Consider the following 21,538-nt stretch of genomic DNA (forward strand, 5'->3'; position numbering starts at 1 on the left):
AAATGTAAACCACCATGGAGACTCGTCCTCCAGCAACTGGGAGGATGTTGTGTTGGCAAACTTGTGCTTGAGGGTCAAAGAAAAGACCACAGCCTAGGTGGGGCTGGGTTTATTTTTGGCTTTTAATTCTGGCCTGATTCTCTTCAGTGGGGGCTTCAGTTTTGTTCCCGTAAAGTGCTGGTCCCTTAAGAGAAGCTGTGTACTCGTGCACTTGACCATTCCTGCCCTCATCTCTGTCTCTGTCTTGGGCCTTGAGGCTAGAGAACTGCCTTAGTGAACGCATTAGGGAGAGGAGTGGCCCTGGGGGAGAACCCTCCAGATAAGACTGGGACCTTATCTGGGTCCTTTCTCCCTTCATTTGGTTTGAGCCATCAGTTTCCCAGTTTTCTCCTTACAACTTGGGGGACCAGCATTTTGGGGAGCCAGTAACAGTGCTTGGATCCGCACAGGCTTTCGCACTGCTTTCCCAGGATTGGAGTGTGTAGCCATCTGAAATTCTGTCGTATCAGGAAGACTGTGGGAATGAGATCCCCAGAACAAAAAGGGCTTGGGGAGGAAGGCCTCTTCCCTTACCCCTGGGAAAAAGCTTCGTGTGCACGGTCACCCAGAGTTGAAGTCAAGAGCTGTGGGGGTCAGGGGCTCAACCCCATCATCCTCTGCACCCCTGAGCAGGGTATGTACACTCCTAATTCCTCTAGTTTGAGAGCAGTTGTCACGTGTCATTGCTGCCCAGGGCCGTGGGGAACACCCAGTGTGGCTGATGTGGGGACAGAGGAGGCTCTGTTTTCAGCTCTCCCTCCTCAGGATGCCAGGCGCTGCCAGCACTGGGTCCTCACTGCTCTCTCGTCTCTGAGAAGCCTTCACAGCCCTTCTGTGCTGCCCAGGGGTTTCACGTCGGGGCGTGTTCTTGCCTCAGCTGAACTGACGTAAGAGACAAGGGTGCTTCAGCCATTGCTCCCTGTCCAGAGTCCCACGATTCCAGGGCTCTGGATGGGGATGTTTGGGGGCAGTGTCTGGTATGTGTGGGGGAGTGGTGAGAATTTTGGAGGCACTGTTCTGGGCCATAGAACCGTTCTCTGGACCTTCTTAGATCAAGTGAGAAGAGAAAGAGGGAGGCAAGTGTGTCTGGGCCTCAGTCTCCTCACTCAGTAGAGGGGCCTTTCTGCCACTTTGGGATATTGCATTAGGAGACAAGAAAATAGAGGAGCAACCTGGATGCTTCTTGGATAGATGAGCTAGAAGCTAGAGGGTAAGGGCTGATATGAGGAGAGATTGCAACTGGGGCGTGTTCCTGAGCTGCTCACCTAGTGTCTGGATATTTGGAGCATTAGGTGGAGAGGAGGGGGAGGGGGTAGGAGGGGAGGGCACCTGGGTGTTTTGTTTTGCCCTTGTGGGGTGCGGGGTGGGTTTCAGTGTCTCTGGTTAGTTCCGTGCCCTGGGCACATTTTCCTCCTTTATATCCCATAGCAGCCCCATCTGAATTTCTAGACCTGACCAGGGAGGCTGGAGGGAAATACAAGGGGGAGTCTCTTCCTCTCAGATTCTGGTTGATTTATCCCTTTTTCCTTCCCTGGAGACAGGCCCAAGAGTTTGGGCCCCCCAGAGGCTTTTGTGGGGGTGGGGGGGCCCTTGTTGCTGAACTCTGAACGTCACTTTCACTTTTGTCTGGGATTGACCAGTGCCTCTGACTTCCCAGGAGCCTTCTCCCTCTTCTTGGCGTAGTCTGTGCTCTGAGAGATTGAGGTTGTTTCTGGGGCTGCTTGCATTATCCAGCTCTAGTTCTGCCTCACTTGCACAGGGACAGACAGAGCTTTGTTTGGGGTGTGTGATGGTGGGGCTGGGGGTGGGCGCAGAGAGCACCCACACTAAGTCTTTATCTTGGGGACCAGCCGATTGGACTGGAGTTCCTGGTCTGTTACAGGTTGAGGGCCAGCTGGCGCAGAGACTCGTGTGTTAGCTCTGTGTGCCACGGACTTGAACGAGGGGCCCTGAGAGTGTGCTGCCCTCCTGCCCATACCAGGCATGACACCTTGGGAACGGGGGCGGGATACTCCAGAGCAGGCCGAGGTGTATCCTGCTAATGTGCGATAGGGTGGCTCAAAAACGGTTACTGCCATGCTGCGTCCTGGGGCTGTTAATTCTTGCCTGCCCCACTTGACATCTGCCTCTGGAAGATGCTGCTATGCTACAAAGCCTTATAATCATTTGCATTCTGAGCCTGACACTTAAAAATGCACCCAAGGAAGCAGCTTGTTAGAGAGTTATGTGGAGTGGCCTCGGCGCCTGACCAAGGAGCCTGGGCCGCATTCCTGCAGAGATTCCCACTCCCATCAGCTTGCTCGGGCTGAGGGAGAGTTTCCAGGAACTTGAGCGGGGTGGGAGCTGGGGACAGAGCCAGTCAGCCTTACTGCAAAGCTTTCTGAGCCTCTGCTCTCTCTGCTTTCTTCTCTCACTCGTCCCCAGGCTGGGGGACAGTAGGGAACAGAGGCATCTAACCGCGTAGAGGCTGCCGCCCAGAGGTGCAGTCCAGGGGACGGCACCCGGGCAGTTGGAAATGGTGTCCGGGCTTGGAGGTTGGGTAATCACTGGTCCCCTAGACTTCCCTATCTGATGTGCTGTGCGTTGTTGGGGGTGTTGGGCCCTTACCCTGGCCCTCCCTCCACTGAGGGAGGGAGGGGAAGAGGCTGAGAACCAGGAGAAACAGCTGGTTGAAAGCAGGAAAGAGCTGGGGAGGGTAGCTGCAGACCCAGGGCCCTAGCCATGGGTGTGGTCTGGGAAGCTTAAGATTCCGTTTGGAAGAGTTCTCAGTACCAGTGCGCTTACACACACACCCCTTCTCTAACTGGTTCTTCCAGTTACGCGTATGTTGTGGAGTGGGGTGTTTAGCACCTGTGGTTAATGACCAAAGGAGGTGTGTCGGGGGGTAGCGGGGCCAGATGGGGCTGGGTTCTTCCTTCAAGAGGGTCCATGTGATAAGTTTGGACTCTGACCAACCCCTTTAAAAGAGTGCAAAAGCAGAAATTCTTGGCGATGCCCTCATCTGTTATCTCATTGGCAAAGCTGGGAAATGTCGAGACCTCTGGCTTTCACAGCTGGCCTGATGAGATGGGGCTGCTCAGGGCCAAGGCTCCAGGGAGGAGGGCCACCTCTTCTCTCTCTCCAGGGGCAGCGTGGATAGCCTTCAGGGAAGCTGTGTGGGCAAGCATTCAGGTTAAAGCCTTGACGTCAGCCAGGCTTCCTGCCTCCCGTCCGTGCCCCTGCTAAATCTTCCCCAGGTTTTCCCACTCAGCTGCTGCTTCTTCAGCCTGGCTGTAGCTCTGCTCCCCAAGAGGTGGTTCTGAGCCCTATTCTCCAGCCCTCCTCCTTTCCCAGCTCTGAGCCATTGCTGTGGGATTAATTTGCTCTCAGCAGGTTCCATTTAGTGGCTCTAGGACTTGGGGTCTGTTTGGTCTCTGCACATCCCCATCCCTGGGCACCCTTACTGCCTGGCATGGGAGTGTCTCAGTGAGGCAGCTCCAGAGGGTAGAGCTCCAGGAAGTTAAGAGTAAGAGGTGAACTGGGCCTGGGAAGGGCCCAAGCTAAGTCTGGGGAGGCAGGGCTTGGGCCAGGGCCAGTGGTCATTTCCTGGAGAAGTGATTAGTGGCCTGGTTATATCAGAGAGGATGTTGAACGTTGCTGGAGAAGAAAAAGGCTGGTGTTAGGGCTGGGCAGGCAGGAGGAGCAGGCATTTGAGGCTTTCCTGAAATTTAGTTTTAGATGCAATACTAGGTCTGAGGACCTGGTGTTCCCAACTGTTTTCAGCTTCCAGGTTATCACTGATGTTCATTGATTACTTTCCAGGGCCCCAGTCTCCTCCCATCTATTTTTGGAGCTTTAGATTTTTTTTGTTAATGTTCAAAGCTTTGATTTTGGGTAAAGAAAGAAGGAAGACAAGAGAAGCGGTGAACAAGGGAGGAAAAGAGGGTTTGCCTTGGGATTTATTGACATGGCACTCAGAAGCTATTAGGAAGCTGAGAAACATCTATCTAAAACAGTGGCTCTTAATGGGGCTGGGTGGGGCTCAGTTTCATCTCTCCATCCATTCACCCATCCACCTTTCAGTTTCTTCTTCCGTTCCTTTTTTTCCTTCCTTCCTTTGTCCATCTGTCCACTCATCCACCTGTCATCCATTTGTCCATCTGCTCAGGGGACATTTGACAGTGTCTGGAGACATTTTTGGTTCTTACCACTGAGGGGATGCCGCTGTCATTTGTTTTGTGGATCAAGGCCAGGGTTGCTACTGAACACCCTGCAGATGCACAGGACAGTCCACCACAACAAGAATTATCCAGCCCAAATGTCAGTAGTTTGTAGGAACTCTGATCTAAAGGAGTTGAAACAAGGTCATCCTGTTGGTTGGGGGATATGACGATAAGGGCTCTGGCTGGTCATGTAGCCCAAAGCAGTTTAGATTTGATGAGCCTGAAATAAATGTTCTTCCTGTTCTTCTTGCCCCCATGTGAACAGTGATGCTCTGGTCCCCTCTCACAGGATCAGGAAGACTGCCTGGCATTCTCTAGTCGTTGCTCCCCCAGCTGCACTGCTATAGGATATATGTTGGAAAGAGACCAAGAAATACAGAGTCTATCCTGATTCCTCCCTGAGTGCCCACAGTGGGGTAGGCTGGAGAAAACATGCAGGGGATGCCAGTTTCATATTTGGCTTCTTGGCTTCTTGAGGCCGGGTTGCTGGGCCAGCTCTGCTTAGTCAGGGCTCTGGAATGGAGACAAGTCATTTTCATAGCATGACTGTGTTACAGGAAAACTGCTGTTCCATTGCTGGGGACTCTGCTTGGTGTTGGGAATCTCTTAATCCAGTCCCAAATCCTTTCTTGACCTATCTTTGACTCATAAGTTTACAGATTTATATTGCTCCCATGACAGTCTAATTAACTGTGACCAAAATCCCCCCTCACAGCCCCACTCCCCTCCCCCCACACCTCTGTAAAGGCATTTCCTAAATTCATTGTGGTTTTTCGCGATAGTAATAAGTAGATACCACAATTGGGGGGAGGGACCTTGGTTTTGGAAATTGAGAAATCCGAAAGCATAGAGAGATTGTTTTTTCTCCTTCGTCCTATTCTAGGAAAGCTTAGACTCGCAGTGGCCTCTGTCTAGTCCCATGGCTTTTTCTTCTGCCTGTTCCCTGAGAAGTGGCATCTGAACTCCCTGGGAGTGTGAGGCACACGCAGGCATCCATGGGGCTCAGTGGTCACTCAGGCTCAATCCTGCTCTCCCCTGTGTACTTCCTCCAGCAAAGCTGTATGCTGGTCACTGTACCTGGGTCCCAAATGGTGGCATTGATATGGAGAGGAGGCTGTGGAAAGACGAGAGAAAGGAGAGCAGAGGGCTGTATTCACTCACAGTCCCCACGGACCTTGTCACTGCTGTGATTATGCTGCACAATTGAGCCAGGACTGGCCTCGCTTATGATGTTACTGTATTTTAGAAAAGTCCAGTTGTGTGTTGGCGGGAACGGGGCAGGAGGTGTGGTTTGGGAGAGGGGGTAGCACTTCAAGAGCAGGGACTATGCTTTGGACTTCCTGTGATTTTTCTGGTCGTGCCAATATAGCACCCATAGCCATGTATTTTAGAAATGAGTCCTGAGAAGAGAAGCAAGAACTACCCCCCAACCCCACCTCTCTGGCCCAGACTCCCTTCAGGCCTCTCACATCTCCCGTGCGTCACAGCAGGAGAGTTTATTCCAAGAGGGGACTGATGACCATTCTCTTGCTGAGGTCCGTGGTGGAGGAAGTGGAGTGACGCGACAGACCGGTTCATTGAACAATAACACTGAGCACCCACTACTTACTAATCACTGCTCTGGTGTGGGGTCACCTCAGTGGGCCAGACAAAAAGCCCTGTCCTGAGAGAGCTGTTGAGCAGTGTGCAGGCGAGAGGGAGGCCTGGTAAAACCTGGCTCCCTGGAGTTCTTCAGAGTGCCTCCATGCCCATCCCCAGAAGTGGTCCTCAGGGAGCTGTTGGTGAAGGGACAGGCGTGTGACCTCTGAAACCCTTTCCTGCCTTGAACTGTGTATCTCTGGGGCTTTTGCAGCAGAGGGACTGGAGCCAAGGAAAGACGTCTGATGTTGGCTTTGTCCTCTGGCTGGGCACAGGCGGGGGTGGCTGAGCCAGTCTTGTGCAATCCTTGAATTTATAAAGGAGAGACGAGACAAGGCTGAGCTGAAGTGGGAGTGGGGGGGGGGGGGTTCAGCTTCTGGACTTGGAGCCAGGATCTGTTTGTAGCCTCCCCCCTGCAGACGGGCAGCTGCGTGACTCATGAGCTGACAGGCTAGGCAGAGAAGCCACTCTCTTTGGTTCACAGGAATTCAGCTTGTTTATTTGTGTGTGTGTGTGTGTGTGTGTGTGTGTGTGTGTGTGTGTGTGTGTGTGTTTTTCCTTCTCTCCTTCTCTCCCTTCTCTAACTTCTCCTCCTCTGCAGGAGATCTGCCCAAGGAGAATCCATATGAGGATGTGGACTTAAAGAGCCGAAGAGCAGGACGAAAATCTCAGCAACTGTCTGAGAACTCCTTGGACTCTTTGCACAGGATGTGGAGTCCTCAGGACAGGAAGTACAACCACCCCCCCGCTCAGGTAACGGCAGCCCCGACTTGGTCCTGTGTGGTCAGCACGAGGCGGGGCCAGCTTCCACGCAGGCTTTTCCCCTCACTAGTGCTTGGCAGAGGAGGTGACGTCAGGAGAGAACGCTGCACTCAGGGACTTCTGCCATGTTTGCTGTCCCCGGGGACAGTCAAGAAGTGCTCTCAGGGAATCCTGTCCTACCCTCTTTCCTTCTCTGCTTGGGCTCTGAGCTGCAAAACTAAGACAGGAGCCCCTGTGGTCTCCTGTGTAATCATTATTCCTCCCTGCCTTCTGTGGGAAACAGGAAGACAGGTCTCGGGCTGGAGCCTTGGTGCTCTGCAGCTCTGGCAGAACTGATCTCAGCACTGGCGTTTGAGGGCCAGGCATAGGCCCAAGAACCAGATTTGGAGAACTAGACAGGTGTCTGCAAGACCTGGAGCTGCTCCCATGAGGTGAATGGGTGAATGAATGAATCTCTGAGGGTTAGACTGTTAGAGGCAGAATGAAAGAAAGGTGAAGAGTCAAAGGAGGCTCTCAGATCTTAGCTCATTCTGGCCTTGTCCATGGTGAACAGGAGGCAGGAGACTGGAGATCTTTTCTTGGACCTACCCAGGCAACTAATTCTCTATACAAATGGAATACCTAGATACTTTATAACTTCAGCTAGAGGATATAAAAATGATTTCTTCTGGCTTTGGAATGATGTGATTGTTTTTATAAAGGATTTACCTTTTAGTGTGCTCTGTTCAAACAAACTTCCATTGAATTTGTATTTCCAGACCAATTGGGTGGGAAGAGGAAACTAGGGGAGGGAGGAAGGAGGACTTGCTGAGGAGTGATGAGAGGCAATGCAAGGTCCAGACGACAGGCAGAAGGCATGCCAGGTTTGCAGGGATGTGGCCTTTCTAGCAGTGAGCAGGATCTGCTGAAAGTAAGGTGCCCTGTGCCGAAGGGTGTCAGTCTAGATGGAGGGAGGCCGAAGGTAGGTAAGGGCTGGGGATGCGGGCAGCCCAGGACCAAGTAGGTGAGGGAGCCACTCTGAGGCCTGCCTTCCTGGGCTTTGGTGGTCAGAGCCCAGAGCCCCATGTTCTCCCTGGAAGAAGTGAGCAGGGCTGGACTGGCATGTAGATTCTGGCTTCTGCTAGAGAAGCCCTTTAGGACCAGGGCTGAGTAGGGAAGACTGGCTGCATCAGCCATGCCCAGTAATGAACAGTCTAAGCCTCGTCCCAGAGTTCAGGGGGAACCCCCAGAATTCTCACTTGGCCTTCTTTTTCCACTCAGATGACAACCCAGTTTTCTTAGTCTTTGCTTTCTTTTTTCTGGCAGAAGTAGTTAAGCTTTCTTTGTGGAAGCAAGTATCTAATCTAGCCCTGGCCTGCTGATTAGCAGTTGAGGTCTTAAAAGAGGAAACCCTGGTAGATGGAAACGCCAGGGTGGGATATGGGGAGTCAGGGGTGCCAGCCTGTGGCTTCTATGTTCAGGCCCCAGTAGGCAGGTGCCAGCCAAGGCATCTGTGGTGAGTCACTCACCCGTGTCCCCTCCCCCATGCCAGCTCTCCCTGAAGCCCGGCAGCCAGACCCTGCGCAGTGGGAATTGGTCAGAAAGGAAGAGCCACCGGCTGCCACGATTACCCAAGAGGCACAGCCATGACGACATGCTGCTGCTGGCTCAGTTGAGCCTGCCGTCTTCACCTTCCAGCCTCAACGAAGACAGCCTCAGCACCACGAGCGAGCTGCTGTCTAGCCGCCGGGCCCGCCGCATTCCCAAGGTAGCCTCTCCAGATGGAGCCGCTGGGGCTGGGCAGGTGGGCAGGCAGGCAGGCAGGCAGGCAAGCAGGTGGATGGCTCTTCTCTCCCTTCCTTCCTTCTCTGATCTGGGCCTGCTTCCTCCATTCTCCTTAACTAGATTTGAGTTCGTGCACTGGCCTTTCTTTTTCACCTGGCTAATCCTGTTTTCTTATCAATAAAGATGCACTAAGTGAATAACGCTGTGCAGATGTTAGGGGAAAACAGGCTAGCCTGGCCCCGGGGGGTGCTCCATGCTGCTGGGTGGATGGAAACAGTCCTTAGGAGGCTCCCCATTGATGAGTGTGGAGTGTGTGTTTCCAAGTCCCTGCGTCCACATAAGTATCTCTAGGCTTTGAAGGACCTAGGACTCAAACATGGGTCTTCCTTTCTATAACTCTCAGAATTGAGAGTTTTCAGCAGTGATTTGCACACATAGGCAGCCAGGCCCAAATCCCCAGCCCAAAGCAGCAGGATCTAGCCAGTTGGTATTTTTAGCCTGCAAACAATGCTTGGGTATACTGGGAATTTAGCTCCTTCCTGCCAGGGCCCCGGGTTGTGGCCCAGAGGGGAAAGGCTCCAATCCTTGTTCCTGTTGTTGCCTCTGGGCAGCTCTTTGTCTCATTTGGTTCAGTGACTCTTGAGACCCAGGAGCTCCCATCCTGTCTAGTTTGATCACAGTTCCTTCCTCTGGGGAGCTAAGTGTAATGCCCCTGTCTTGGGCAGGAGACCACTAAGGGGACAAGTAGATGGAGAGCTACCAGTCTGCCCTTTGCATCAGTGCAGCAGGAAGACCAGTCCTGGGCCTCGTGTGGGGAGGGCAGAAGGCTTGCACCCAGTAGGGGAACAGATGGCTTCTATAAATCAACCTTCCTAGAAGCAGGGGCAGTTGGTGTTAGGGTCATCTTACCCTCCCTGCTTTTCTCACCCAGCTTGTCCAAAGAATTAACTCCATCTACAATGCCAAGAGGGGAAAGAAGAGGTTAAAAAAGCTGTCTATGTCTAGCATTGAGACATCATCGCTGAGAGGTAAGTCTGGATGCCTGAGCTGGCTCAGGTGTCTGGGGCCCTTGGGCATGTGGAGTGGGGAGGGGCATGGACTAGCCTCAGTTTACCCTTCCATGGGCCAATTGTGGGGTCCTCCTGCTTTCTAGGAGGATAGAGCCTTGCCAAAAACTGGCTACATAGGAGGGGAGGGCCATGGAGGGAAGAAAGCCCTAGGATGGGTTAGTTCAGGCTTTGGGCTGTGAGGCCCTGAATAGGGAGGTGGGTGTGGGAATTCGCTTCTGGCAAAAGGAAAGGCCAGACTTACCGAGCACTGTGGTCTGTTTCCCATTTCAAATCTTGGCCTCCTAGAGGCCAGACCCTTGTGTTCCAGGCCCATAGGCCTCTCTGCTGGCTCAGCCTCCAACTTGGGCCCTCAGCTTCCTCCATATCAGGACAGGATGGATAGGGGTTTGTATATAGATTAGCACCTGTTGTTTGAGCTCCGAGGGGCCCTGGCCCCAGGCCATGCAGTGCCTGGCCAGAGTCCCACTGGAGCCCAGACAAGGTACATCCCTCATGAGAAGGGTTGGTGTGGGAGGAGGCACAGAAAACATTTGCTGTGGGGCAGTGGCTCAGCAAGTGTGCATTCCTGCTGTTACTTTTCCAGATGAGAACAGTGAGAGCGAGAGCGACTCTGATGACAGGTTCAAAGGTGAGCGTGGCTCCCCAAGAACTTGGAGCCCTCTCCCAGCCCTGGCTGTAGGAAACCAGCCTTCCCTTCCTCCACACCTACAGTTCCCATGTTCCAAAGTGGCCCCATTTGGAGAGGTGATGGCAGGCATGATACCAGGCCAATAGAGCAAGGAGCTACAGGGAAGTCCTTGCCTACAGTCGTGGAGCTCAGCCCCGCGAGGTTAAATTCAGAGTCCCCCCTTGCCCAAATTTAAGGCCGGTGACCCTGCTCTTACTTTCCTAAGTTGTTGTCCGTGGGAATTGGGTGCTAGGTTTGCCTAGTAAGTGTTGTGGATCTGGAGGGTCAGAGATGGGTTCAGAAGATGACAAGTGCCTCTCCTGGTTGTAAGAACTGTGCCATAGTCTGAGGCATCTGGTCCTCTGGAGGCCCTGAGGCCACTCATCTCCCCTCTCCCTGGAGAGAACTGCCACCTCCCTGGAAGGGTTCTGGGACCTTCACATTCCAGGGGCCTTGAACAAATCTCTGTCCTTTCTCTAGTAGGAAACCCTGCCTAGACCCTTCTGGATAATTAAAGTATATGGGATCTAGCTCCCTCCTTCCCTCCTCCACTGGTCCCCCAGGCGAGTGGACAAGTGGACTCTGGGCCCAGGAACAGGGAAAAGGGGTCTAAGGCCAAGGACTCTGATAGGGGCCCAAGGATGGAGGCTTCGTGGATGTTCAGATCTCCTAGTCCTGTTGGTGTAGGGCAGGGGCAGGGGTGGGTGTGTGCCACTGATACATTCCTGGGTTTGCCTGGCTCAGGCAGTCTTATTGGCCCCAGCTCAGCCTTCAGGGGCTCCAGAAGGCCCAGGCTCGTAGCTCCCGTGTCAGGACGGACAGTCCAGACATCTTGCTCCTGCCGCTTCTCCCCCACACCTCGCTGGGCCAGGGTGTCAGACTAGGCTCGTGCACTTAGAGGTGACCCGCAGAGATGGAGCCCTGAGTCTGCGGTGGAGGCGGCTGACATGAGGTCTTGAGGGCCCAGCCGCCTGTCTCTGATGTGTGACGTGCCCTCAGCCCACACACAGCGCTTAGTCCATATCCAGTCCATGCTGAAGCGTGCACCCAGCTACCGGACCCTGGAGCTGGAGCTGCTGGAGTGGCAGGAGCGGGAGCTGTTTGAGTACTTCGTGGTGGTATCCCTCAAAAAGAAGCCATCCCGAAACACCTACCTCCCTGAAGTCTCCTACCAGTTTCCCAAGGTGAGGCCCTCTCCTGTGCCGCCTTCTTTCTGCCCGGCCCATCTGGGGAAGAAGAGAGATCCCGTTCCTGCCTCGCTGCACCCTCCCTGAGCATGGCTCCCTATAGCCAGGAGGGAGGAGAGGGCTTTGGAGGTTGTGGGTTTGGGCCAGTGATTATTTGGAGGCCGAGGGCTGAGAGAACACCCCCCGCTCTACCTAGAATAAGATCCACGTTGTTTACAAGGACTGTGAGGGGCCTGAGGGAGGGCCCCCAGCCACTTCTCTACCTTACTCCTTTTTTAAACCATTTTATTGAGATAAAATCACATACTATACAATTCATCTGTTTAAAGTGTATGTTTCAGTGACTTTCAGTATATTCACAGTTATACAATCAACTTTAGAACATTTTCGTCACCCTAGAGAGAAACCCTGTCCCATTAGCAGTCACTGCCCATTTCCTCCACCTGCCCCTCTTACCCCTCCTTCCCTGCTCATCCCCAGCCAGCCCATCTGCCTCTTTTTCTTTAACACTCAGGCCCTTTCTCTCTGCGTTGCCTTTGCCTGGAATCTTCTTTCTTCACCCTTCACTTGGCTGCTGGCTCTTTCTCATTCTTCATTCTCTGCTCAAATAGTACCTATTCCAGGAGATCCTTCCAGCCCCATGAAAGTAGCCCATCTCCCCACCGAGTTACCTTTGTCGTATCTCCACCCTGGTTTATTTCCTTTGTGACACCCTCTGAAATTTTGTTGTTGGTTATCTCACTCTGCTGATCAAAACGTTCAGGGACAGGGACCTCGTCCACTTTTGTTTCCTGTTGGTTACCCAGCACATGGCGGAGTGCCAGGTGCCACATAGAAGGTGCTAGTTTGAATGAATAAATGATGACTCAACCCACACCCAGACCTCTCTGTAGGAATTGGGAGTGGGGCTGGGGTTGCTGAGAAGCATGCCAGTTGAGAGAGTGCCACCTCAGGCTCTCGGGGGAGGAGATATTTCTCAGCTACCCCTTGCTCCCCCAACTTCCATGTTTTCTCTTATCTGTCTCTCCCCACGTTCCCCTTCCTTGCAGCTGGATCGACCCACCAAGCAGATGCGGGAGGCAGAGGAGAGGCTCAAGGCTATTCCCCAGTTTTGCTTCCCTGATGCCAAGGACTGGCTGCCTGTGTCAGAGTACAGCAGGTGAGGCTCGGCCTGGCCTGGCTGGAGGGAGGAAGGGGCCACAGCCCATGGCAGTGGGCAGCTGAGCGGGGCCCACCTGAGCCCCCGCCTCCTCTCCTACAGCAGCCGGGCCCTCCACCCCTCCCTGGGAAGGCAGTCCCTCTTCTTGGGGGTTGTTTCCTCCCTGATGCCAGACTTCTCCCTGTTCCAGTGAGACTTTTTCTTTCATGCTGACTGGGGAAGATGGCAGCAGACGCTTTGGCTACTGCAGGCGCTTGCTGGTGAGTAGGGCCATTCAGTCCTCAGGGGCTGGGCCACAGAGTGTGTGTGTGTGTGTGTGTGCGTGCCCTTCTTCAGCTTGAGCTTGTAGTAACTCCTGTGTTCTGCTCCCTTGTGTGCTCTCTGAGGCCACCACCACACACATGCAAACACACACACAGCACTCCTGGGATCGCAGGGCTCAAAGTGGCCTCTCTTATTTGGCCCCAGGATCTAAGATAATCTGCAATAAGGGAAGAGAGTGAATCACCTTCTACTGGGCTGTCGTATATTTTTAGCTTTTCTATACTTTTTCTTTTCATTCATTTTCTTTGGGCTTATGGGCTCTGATTGCTGATCCAGGTTGCAGGATCATATCACCCCAGCAGTATGTGTGTGGAGGTGGGATGGAGGACAACCCTCCTCACCCCCACACCTGGCCAGCCTGATGTGCGTTCTGTCCATGGTCTGGTAGGGCTGGAGGCTGAGCAGGGACAGAGCAGTACCTTCTTTGGGATTCTGGTAGGGATGTCTTGAACTCAGGGGAAAGGGAGGGTTCTGAAAATAAAAACCATGTTGTTGAGAGAGATCCCCTCCCTCATCCCCCTCCCCATCAGTCCCAGGAGATAGACTTAGGTAAATGTAAGGAGGGTCCTGTCATGCTTTCCCCCGGGGCTCACCAGGGATGTCGCTGGCTTGGGTTATTGACAGTGTTTCAGGGTCCCCAGACCTTAGTGGGACAAGGGACAGGATGAAGGGGATCCTAGGCAAGGGTGGTGTATAAGTAAGGACCCCAAATTAAGAATTCTGGGGCATTCATTCATTCAGTCATTTATTCATTCGGAAACATGTACCGTACACCTATTGAAGGTCAGGCAACACGCTAAATGCACATAAAGATGAGATAGGCATGGATCCTTTCTTCAAGGAGCTTTAATCTGGTAGAGGAGGTAGGACTTTTAATGTAGAAGGGACAGCAAAGGGAATGAACTATTATTTGGGACCTATTTATGTTCCAGACTAGGTGCTTTAAGCTTGTCATTTTCTTCATTCTTCATAATAGCCCATGAGGTATTATTATATCCATTCTATAGTTTAAGAAACTGAGATTCAGAAGTGGAAGGATTTGCCCTGGGTCACACAACCAGTGAGGGCCAGGGCCAGGACTGTCTCCAAGTCCTTTAACACCAAGTCTGGTACTCTTGGGTCATCCCAAGGGGTAGTCTGGGAGAAGGAATACTTGGAGATAGAATGCCCAGTGAGTGGGGCTAAGGAAGGTGGAGCTGTACAGATTCCAGGTGGGGAGCCAGGCAGATTCACCTGGGCTTGGAGGGGAGCATTCCGAAAACTGCCTTTGCAGGAAGGAGCAGAGATGGAGCAGAGCTGCTTCTCTGCAGCGGGCCTGCTGCCCCCAGGGAGGAGCGTGTTTGTCCTGGCGTGCTCAGAGAGGGCCTGGGCTGGGTCCCTGCCAAGGGGGCTGGCACTCGCTCGGCATTCCTACAGATTGGACACAATGATTCTAACCCAAATCCCACATACTTGATTTAATCACTTGGGGCTTTAGGGGAGGCGGGGGAGAGGGAAAGAAAGAGGAGTGAGTTTCAGGCCTAATATGGACAAAAACAGATTCTGCCTTCTCTTTAGATCTGTGACGTGTGGCCAGCAGGTTTGGAGACTGAAATAGCCCCATCTGCATTTGCTTAGCAGCCTGCACGAGGGGCCAGCACCTGCTGCTCTGCTCCCACCCCACTCGGCCTTGCCAGGCTCTCCAGGCCTCTGAACCAGAGGCAGCCACAGAGCCCTGCCAGCCCCTAGCTGGGGAAGCTGACTCCTGTGGACTCACTCCAGCCTGCATTTGGGGGCTGCAGGCCTGTGCAGCTCTCAGTGTACATCTCCTCCAGCTGCCTACCTTTCCAATCCCCTTTATAAAAAAGCGTGCTTCTTCTCTGCTCTGTACATGCCTCTATCCTGTATCTTTGTGTTTCTTTCCTTTCCTTTCTGTCAGAAGGCAGCATACTTTAGAAGTAATACAGCAAATCAGAGGCCAAAAACAGGCTCCTGGTTCCATGACTTCTAGATACATGACCTTTGGCAATGACTTAGTAATTTTGAGCTTGGTTTCCCCATCAATAAAATGGAGATAATAATACCTATCTAAGCAGTTTTTGGAAAGTACCAAACCCAGGACTCAGATACGGTAAACATTCAGTAAATAGTAGTTTGCTTCCCTTATCTGGTTTCGATTTGCCTTCCTAGAATGGGGATGCGTCAAGGAAGGGACAAAAGAGTGACTGAGAAAAGGAATGTTTTGCAGAATGTCCCCTGTAAGGGGGCAGAAGACTACCTGGCTTGCTCCCAAGAATGTACAGAAGTCCCTCTCCTTACCATTGCTTCCTCTGGTGCCCCGGGGATTTAGGGATGGAAATCCACAAATCACCCTATAGCCTCTGCCAAACTCCTTAGTCCTTTGCCAGCCCCCATCAGTGTCCTGCTGGGAGGAAGGGTGGAGCCTGTGTAGAGCTTGGCAGGAGCCTGGCACCTTGGGCTGGAAGGCCCAGTGAAGGCTGAGGCCCACCCCCGAAGAGTGGCAGCCTTTCCTTTGGGGGCCTGGTTGAGTAGAGGTTTAGAAGAGGCTTGGAAATCTTCCTTCACTGGAAGAGTGGTGCTTAGTCCTCAGTTCCCAAGGAGAAGGAGCCAGATATTGTAATCATGCATTCTCTGTCTGTGTCTCTCTCTCCTCCTTGTCCCAGCCAAGTGGGAAAGGGCCTCGGTTGCCAGAGGTATACTGTGTCATCAGCCGCCTTGGCTGCTTCGGCTTGTTTTCCAAGGTAAGAGGGCTCTGGTTTACTTCCCTCCCCCTCCTCCTCCCCCCAGCTGACAGCTCCCATAGGAGTATCTGCTGGCGGCTTAGATGAGAAAACCACCTGTGTGTGTGTGAGAGGGTGAGAGAAGGCGAGAATGCAAGCACAAGTACAAGTGCAAGCAAGCTCTCTGACTCCCCATCTACCAGCTCCTGCTCCAGCAGTGTCACAGCCCATGTCACAGCCCACCCTGGGCTGCGGGAGGAGCCAGAGTCTGTGAGGACAGAGACCCCTGGGGGAGCCAGGTGCCCAGGAACCCAGCCCTCAAATGGTATTTCCTTTGCCCAGCTAGTCACCTCTTGGGGTCTGAGGCAAGGACTCGTTAGGGAGCAGAGTAGTCCCTGAGTGACCAGGAAAACTGGAAGGGTAGGGTGTGAAGCTCCTGGCAAGGCAGTCCCCCATCTCCCAGCTTTTGGCCCAGGCTGTTCAGATGCTGGGCTACCCTCTTCTCTGCCTAGGAGGTAGGGAAGGGCAGCGCCCTAACACCCTTCCTCTTTGGGCTGCTGGCGGCGGGCACAGGTTCTGGATGAGGTGGAGCGCCGGCGTGGGATCTCCGCCGCTTTGGTCTATCCCTTCATGAGAAGTCTCATGGAATCACCCTTCCCTGCCCCAGGGAAGACCATCAAAGTGAAGACATTCCTGCCGGGTGCTGGCAATGAGGTAGGGATTTCTGCTGCCTCTTTCGCAGACCATGGCCTGGGGCTGGCTTGGGACCTGCCTGCAGTCTCTGGAAGGTGCAGAGCACGGCCCCTTCCTTGCTCGACACGTGTGCACACCTAATCTACAGGGACTGAAAAAGTGAATGACAGAACTCTACTTGTTGCTCAACTCTCTGCAGATCCCAGGGGCCTTCCCTGACCTGTTTGGACTAAACTGGAGGCCACCTTTTATTCATTCATCAAATATTTACTGATTATGTGCTGTCTCACAGTCCGGGTTTGTGCAGACCTTGGGACAGAGGCATAAAGTTAAAGAGGGTCACAGCTCGGTCCTTGTGGAGTTCACAGTCTGGTGGGAGAGACTGATATTAAATACTTCTGCATAGAAATAGATAACTCCTCAGTGTTTTAAGTGCCAAGTGAAAGCACAGGAGTAAGAGTAACAGGGGGCATGCTTTAGATTAGGGGCCAGGGAAGGCCTCCTCTGAGGAAATGACATTTTACCAGGGACCCCTGGTGAGTAGAATCAACTAGATGAAGGGGAGGAAGGAGACCCAAGAGAAGGGTGTGGACAGGAGAGGATGACTCGGGGTGGAGGGACAGCACGCAAAGGCAAAGACTGAGAAAGTGTGTATGCTTGTCAAGGAACTGAAAACAGGCCAAGATGGCTGACAGGGGAGCGAGCAGGGTGGATAGGCAGCGGGGCGAAGTCACAGTGCGCCTCTAGGCCAAGCGCAGGGTTTTGGAATGTACCTAAAGCGGGGATCTATGATCTGAGATATGTTTTTAAAACCTCTCTGTGGCTGCTGTGTAGATAATGGGCCAAAGTGAAAACAAGGAGACCGACTGGGATACTGTTCAGCAGTACAGGCAAGAGAGGATAGGAGCGTGGGTTAAGGTGGATGAAGACAAGTAGATGGATTGGAGATGTACTTTAGAATTAGGATTGATTGCACTTTGTGTTTGATTGGAAGTAGGGAATCGTGTTAGGGAGATTTTAAGGCTAATTCCCAGTTTTCTGGCTTGAGCCACAGGGTAACTGCTGGAGCACCTGAAGGAGGAGCAGGCTGGGGAGGAGGAAGAGTTCGATTTTGTGCACATAACGTTTAAGGTGCCTGTGAGACACTCCAGAGAAGATGTTGAGTAGCAAGAGTGTAGACAGGGGAGAGGAGATAGTCCTGAGGGACTCCAGCATTTGGAGGCCCTACAGCAGAGGAGCAGCAGCCCTGAAGATGGGAAAGACAGGAGGAGTGCCTGGAGGAGTACCCGGAGACATGGCTGGAAAGCCAAGGAAGGGTGCGTCTCAAGAAAGAAGGAGTGCTCAGGTGAGGGCAGGATGAGATGCCTTGACAGGAGAAGCCTGAGAGGAGAGAGTTGAGAAGTGAATGGGATTAAGAAGTAACAGCCTGTAGAGACATCTTTCATGAGGCTTTGCGGGGGCAGAAATGGGAAAGGGGCAGTGGTTGAAAGTAATGGGGAGCCAGGGGAGTTGGTTGAAGGTGGTGGTGGGGATGGCCCAACAGAGGAAGGGTTAAAGGGCAGAAGAGGAGAGGGGAGTCAGACTGTCGGGGAGAAGGCCGGGCGGTGGGACCCGTGGGGGCACCAGCTCTGTTAGGAGAGAAGGGCACTTCCTTGTGTAATGGCTGGGACAGGCTGTGGCTTATAGATTCGAGATTTTCATCTGATAGCTTTAGGTTTTTCAAAATGGAAAAGAAGGTCATCCTCTGAGAGTGAGAGGAGGGTGTTGGGTTTGAGGAGAGGGAAGAAGAAATAAATGAGTTGTTGCAGGGAGTGGAGAGGGTCTGGCTAAAGAAACACTGGGTTTGCTGGGAGTGGCAAATGCCATTTAGGGCCTTTGAGCCTCATTTCTCCCACCCCCATTTGGGGGGACTTGGGGCTTCATGCATGGCCTGGGTCAGGGCCACTGACCCTGCCCTGAGAGCCCAGCAGCGTGACTGGGAGTCCTCAGGACGTGGCCCCAGCCCACTCACCTGCCTCCTCTCCACACTGACTTGAATTGCTTGCTGTCCCTAAACCCTGCTTCCTTTTGCCTTGAAGACACTTCCCTTCTTCTCTCCTTGGACAACCAGATCCAGCATCTTGTGCTCTGAGCTGCTGCTCTGACCCGTACCTCTGCCCTACCCCAGACGAGATGGGTGCCCTTCCTCAAGCCCTCTCAGCACCCCGTGCAGGTGTTAATTATACCTTTCCCCGGTCCTGACACCAGGCTCGTGGGCTGTGATGAGGCTCATTCAGCTCCACTGGACTATGATCTCCTTGAGGGCGGGGTGAGTCAAGAGGCCCAGGTTCTGCGAGCTGCCTGTGTGAACTCTCACTCCCTGGAGGAGCCCGAACCCCCGGGGTGGTAGGAGTGGGGTGCCGTGTGCTGCAGAGCAGAGTCTGTTGGGCTGCATGCAGGCTCTCAGGAGGGAGGACTGGGAGGGCTTCACTGCAGCTTTTCTGGGGTGGGGCAAGGACAGGAGGGGTGCGGAGGCCTCTGGCGTAATTGTGTGGGATTCCTTCAGCCCGCTGGCCCTGAGCATTGTGGGTGTACCCAGCATTGTGCTGATCAGTGGGCCTTCTGGGACTTCACCCTCTGAGGGGAGAGACAGGGTGTAAACAGGTGTCCATAAAAGAGAGATCCTTAGGGTGACTTGTGCCCATTTGCCTCTTCCTGGGGGCCCAGAGGGACAACTTCTGAGCTAGAAGCTAGACCGTCACTTGTGTAGACTCTGAGGAACGGATGAGATGAGCAGGGGTAAAAGCCCCTTGAGAGCTCTGACACCCCAGGGCTAAAGAGGGACTTAGGTTTATCCTGCGCATCCGTGCTATCCACATACGCTGAGGAGCCAGTGGGAGGCTAGGCAGGCCCCAGTGACTGCTGCTTTGGCCTGGCCTGAGCGTCAGCAGTTCCTCCTGCTCCTACTCCCGGGGTCAGTGGCCACCGTCCACCCTCATGACTACCCCTGGGGAAGTGGCTGGCTGTGCCTTGCAACCTCTTTGGAGGGAAGATTGCTAGATTTGGCCCTGATAAAGGAAGGCGTGCTTCCTGCAAGGTTGTGGAATAGCCATCCCTCTCCTTGTGTTTCCCTTGTCCCTGGCACAGGGGTTAGACACGCTAGAGATAGAGGCTAGAAGCCAGGATAGAACCTCTGGAAGGAAACCCTAGCATGAAAGGGAGGAGGCATGGCAACAAGGACCTAGCATTGTCTTTCCAGATGGGTGAGCAGAGTCCTTGGTGTGGAGATGTCGCTCTTCATCTAGCCTTGAGGGCAGCGGTCAGTTGTGGGGTGGTCAGCGGGGGTGGGGTCAAGACCTTTCCTTAGGAAGATGGGCAAGAGGGCAGGGAGGACCATGCAGATAAAGCTGTGTGGCTCCCTCACTCTCCTTACCTGTAAGAGCAGTCAGCTTTCCCGCTCGCTTTCCCGAGAGCCTGGCGAATGGCTTCTCAGCTCCCTCTTTCTGGAACCTCTCCCATGTTCACAGATCGCCCTCTTGCCCACAGGCAGGGTGACTGAGTACTACAAGAACAGAGCTGTGGTCTGAGGGGAGGAGGAGACTGGGTCTTACTGCCTAGTGGGGAAGATTAGAGACCTTGCAAAAGAGAGGACGGGAATGGAAACCAGCATTGGGGCGCATTGTGGGGGACCCAGTAGTGGCTCCCAGCTGGTCTGCCTTGACCCACTTTCCCCACCACTCTCCTGCAGGTGTTAGAGCTGCGGCGGCCCATGGATTCCCGGCTGGAGCACGTGGATTTTGAGTGCCTTTTTACCTGCCTCAGTGTGCGCCAGCTCATCCGGATCTTTGCCTCACTGCTGCTGGAGCGTCGGGTCATTTTTGTGGCAGATAAGCTCAGGTAGGGCCTAGCAGGCAAAGTGAAGAAGGGGGGAAGGCACATCTACTAGTTAATCCAACATGTACTTAGGAGCCCTAGTACATGCTGGCTGCTGTCACTTTAGTGTCTGTGTGTGGTGAGATTGAGAGCAAATGGAGAGGAAAGGTTAGCAAACCCGGGCAGAGGATGACTGAGGGAGTGGGGCTTGGGAACACCCAAGATGGCAGGACTGTGAAGCCAGTGGAGGACTTAGCTGGAAGGAAGAAGACATACATTTCTTTTGCCAACAGCCAAGACGGTCTAGGTACAGGTGTATTTGTATGGAGAAAAGTAAGAAAGTAAGGGAACTTTCTAGCTGAGGGCCACATTCCCTCTGGAAGGGGAGGCAAGGCCATCTTTGTGGGATGCTGAGTTTTAAGAGTGATGGACTCTAGGAAGAGCCACTGTGAGGAAGGGGCAAGGGCACTGACTAGGGATAGTACAAGGAGTGCTGAGCCATCCAGTGAGGCCAGTGAGGGTCTCACCTGGAGAATGCAAATGACTGGAGTCACCCAGGGCCAGGCACTTGGGGATGTGCGGAGGACGAGTTCAGGGAATTGAGAGCGCTGGGGAGGAGAGTGGTTGTAGGAAGGCTGGCCAAATTAGGAAAGGGGAAAAGAAGTCCAGGGACTGGAGGTGCCAGTGAGGCAGGGGAGCTGGTTTAGGAGAAATAAGAAAAGAGCTGGATAGATCAGAAGTCTTGGTTTGAAGTGTTGGCATTTAGAGGCAGACGAGTTCCAGATGCCAAGATCTGGTTGTGGCCAAGGGAGAGGTGACAGAAATGTCACTGGACATACATGAGGGGTTGTGGAAGAAGCCAAGCTCTTCTAGGCAGCCAGGCTTTTAAAAAAAAGACTGTCTTAGTCCATTCGAGCTGTGTAACAAAGTAACACAGACTGGATGGCTTATAAACAACAGAAATTTATTTCTCACAGCTGTGGAGGCTGAAAGTCCAAGATCAAGGTGCCGGCATGGTCACATTCTCGTCAGGGCCCTTTTCCAAGTTCATAGCTGTTGCCTTCTCATTGTATCTTCGCATGGTGGAAGAGGGGTGTGGGATCTCTGGGGGGTCTCTTTTATGATCTTTTTACTGATCCCATTCATGACGGCTCCACTTTCATGACCTAAGCACCTCCCAAAGGCCCCACCTCCTAATACCATATTTGGGGGGCTAGTATTTCAACAAAGAATTTGGGGGACACAGACATTCAGACCATAGGAAAGAGTATATATCTAGGGGGTGGGACAGGCAGGGAGAAGAGATCTAGGCAATACATTGTATATTTTGTGTCAAAGAACCTACCACAGGGGACAGTGGTTTCTTCAGAGTGGTGGAATTAATTTAGTCGCTGAGACATTTATTAAACTGTCTGCTATGTGCCATACCATATGCCAGATGCTGGCATGAGGGGCAGAAAA

The 21,538-nt window shown here is 53.1% G+C and overlaps 1 protein-coding gene across 4 annotated transcripts in view; it reads left to right on the forward strand.

Moving 5' to 3' along the window:
• The window catches only part of DENND2B (DENN domain containing 2B), a 104,629-nt gene that overhangs the window by 76,109 nt on the left and 6,982 nt on the right, over positions 1-21,538 (forward strand). For 3 of the 4 annotated variants that reach the window (XM_010985931.3, XM_010985930.3, XM_031460078.2), the window contains 10 exons: positions 6,481-6,632; positions 8,173-8,388; positions 9,337-9,433; positions 10,059-10,103; positions 11,142-11,326; positions 12,379-12,488; positions 12,679-12,748; positions 15,476-15,553; positions 16,106-16,246; positions 19,953-20,101. In XM_010985931.3, the coding sequence (XP_010984233.1) occupies positions 6,481-6,632; positions 8,173-8,388; positions 9,337-9,433; positions 10,059-10,103; positions 11,142-11,326; positions 12,379-12,488; positions 12,679-12,748; positions 15,476-15,553; positions 16,106-16,246; positions 19,953-20,101 (1,243 nt within the window). Of the gene's footprint in view, positions 1-871; positions 927-6,480; positions 6,633-8,172; positions 8,389-9,336; positions 9,434-10,058; positions 10,104-11,141; positions 11,327-12,378; positions 12,489-12,678; positions 12,749-15,475; positions 15,554-16,105; positions 16,247-19,952; positions 20,102-21,538 lie in introns of those variants that run through there. The other variant, XM_064492591.1, reaches the window with a different exon arrangement.

This window comes from Camelus dromedarius, chromosome 12 (genome assembly GCF_036321535.1).
Source record: "Camelus dromedarius isolate mCamDro1 chromosome 12, mCamDro1.pat, whole genome shotgun sequence".
In the NCBI taxonomy this organism is placed as follows: domain Eukaryota; kingdom Metazoa; phylum Chordata; class Mammalia; order Artiodactyla; family Camelidae; genus Camelus; species Camelus dromedarius.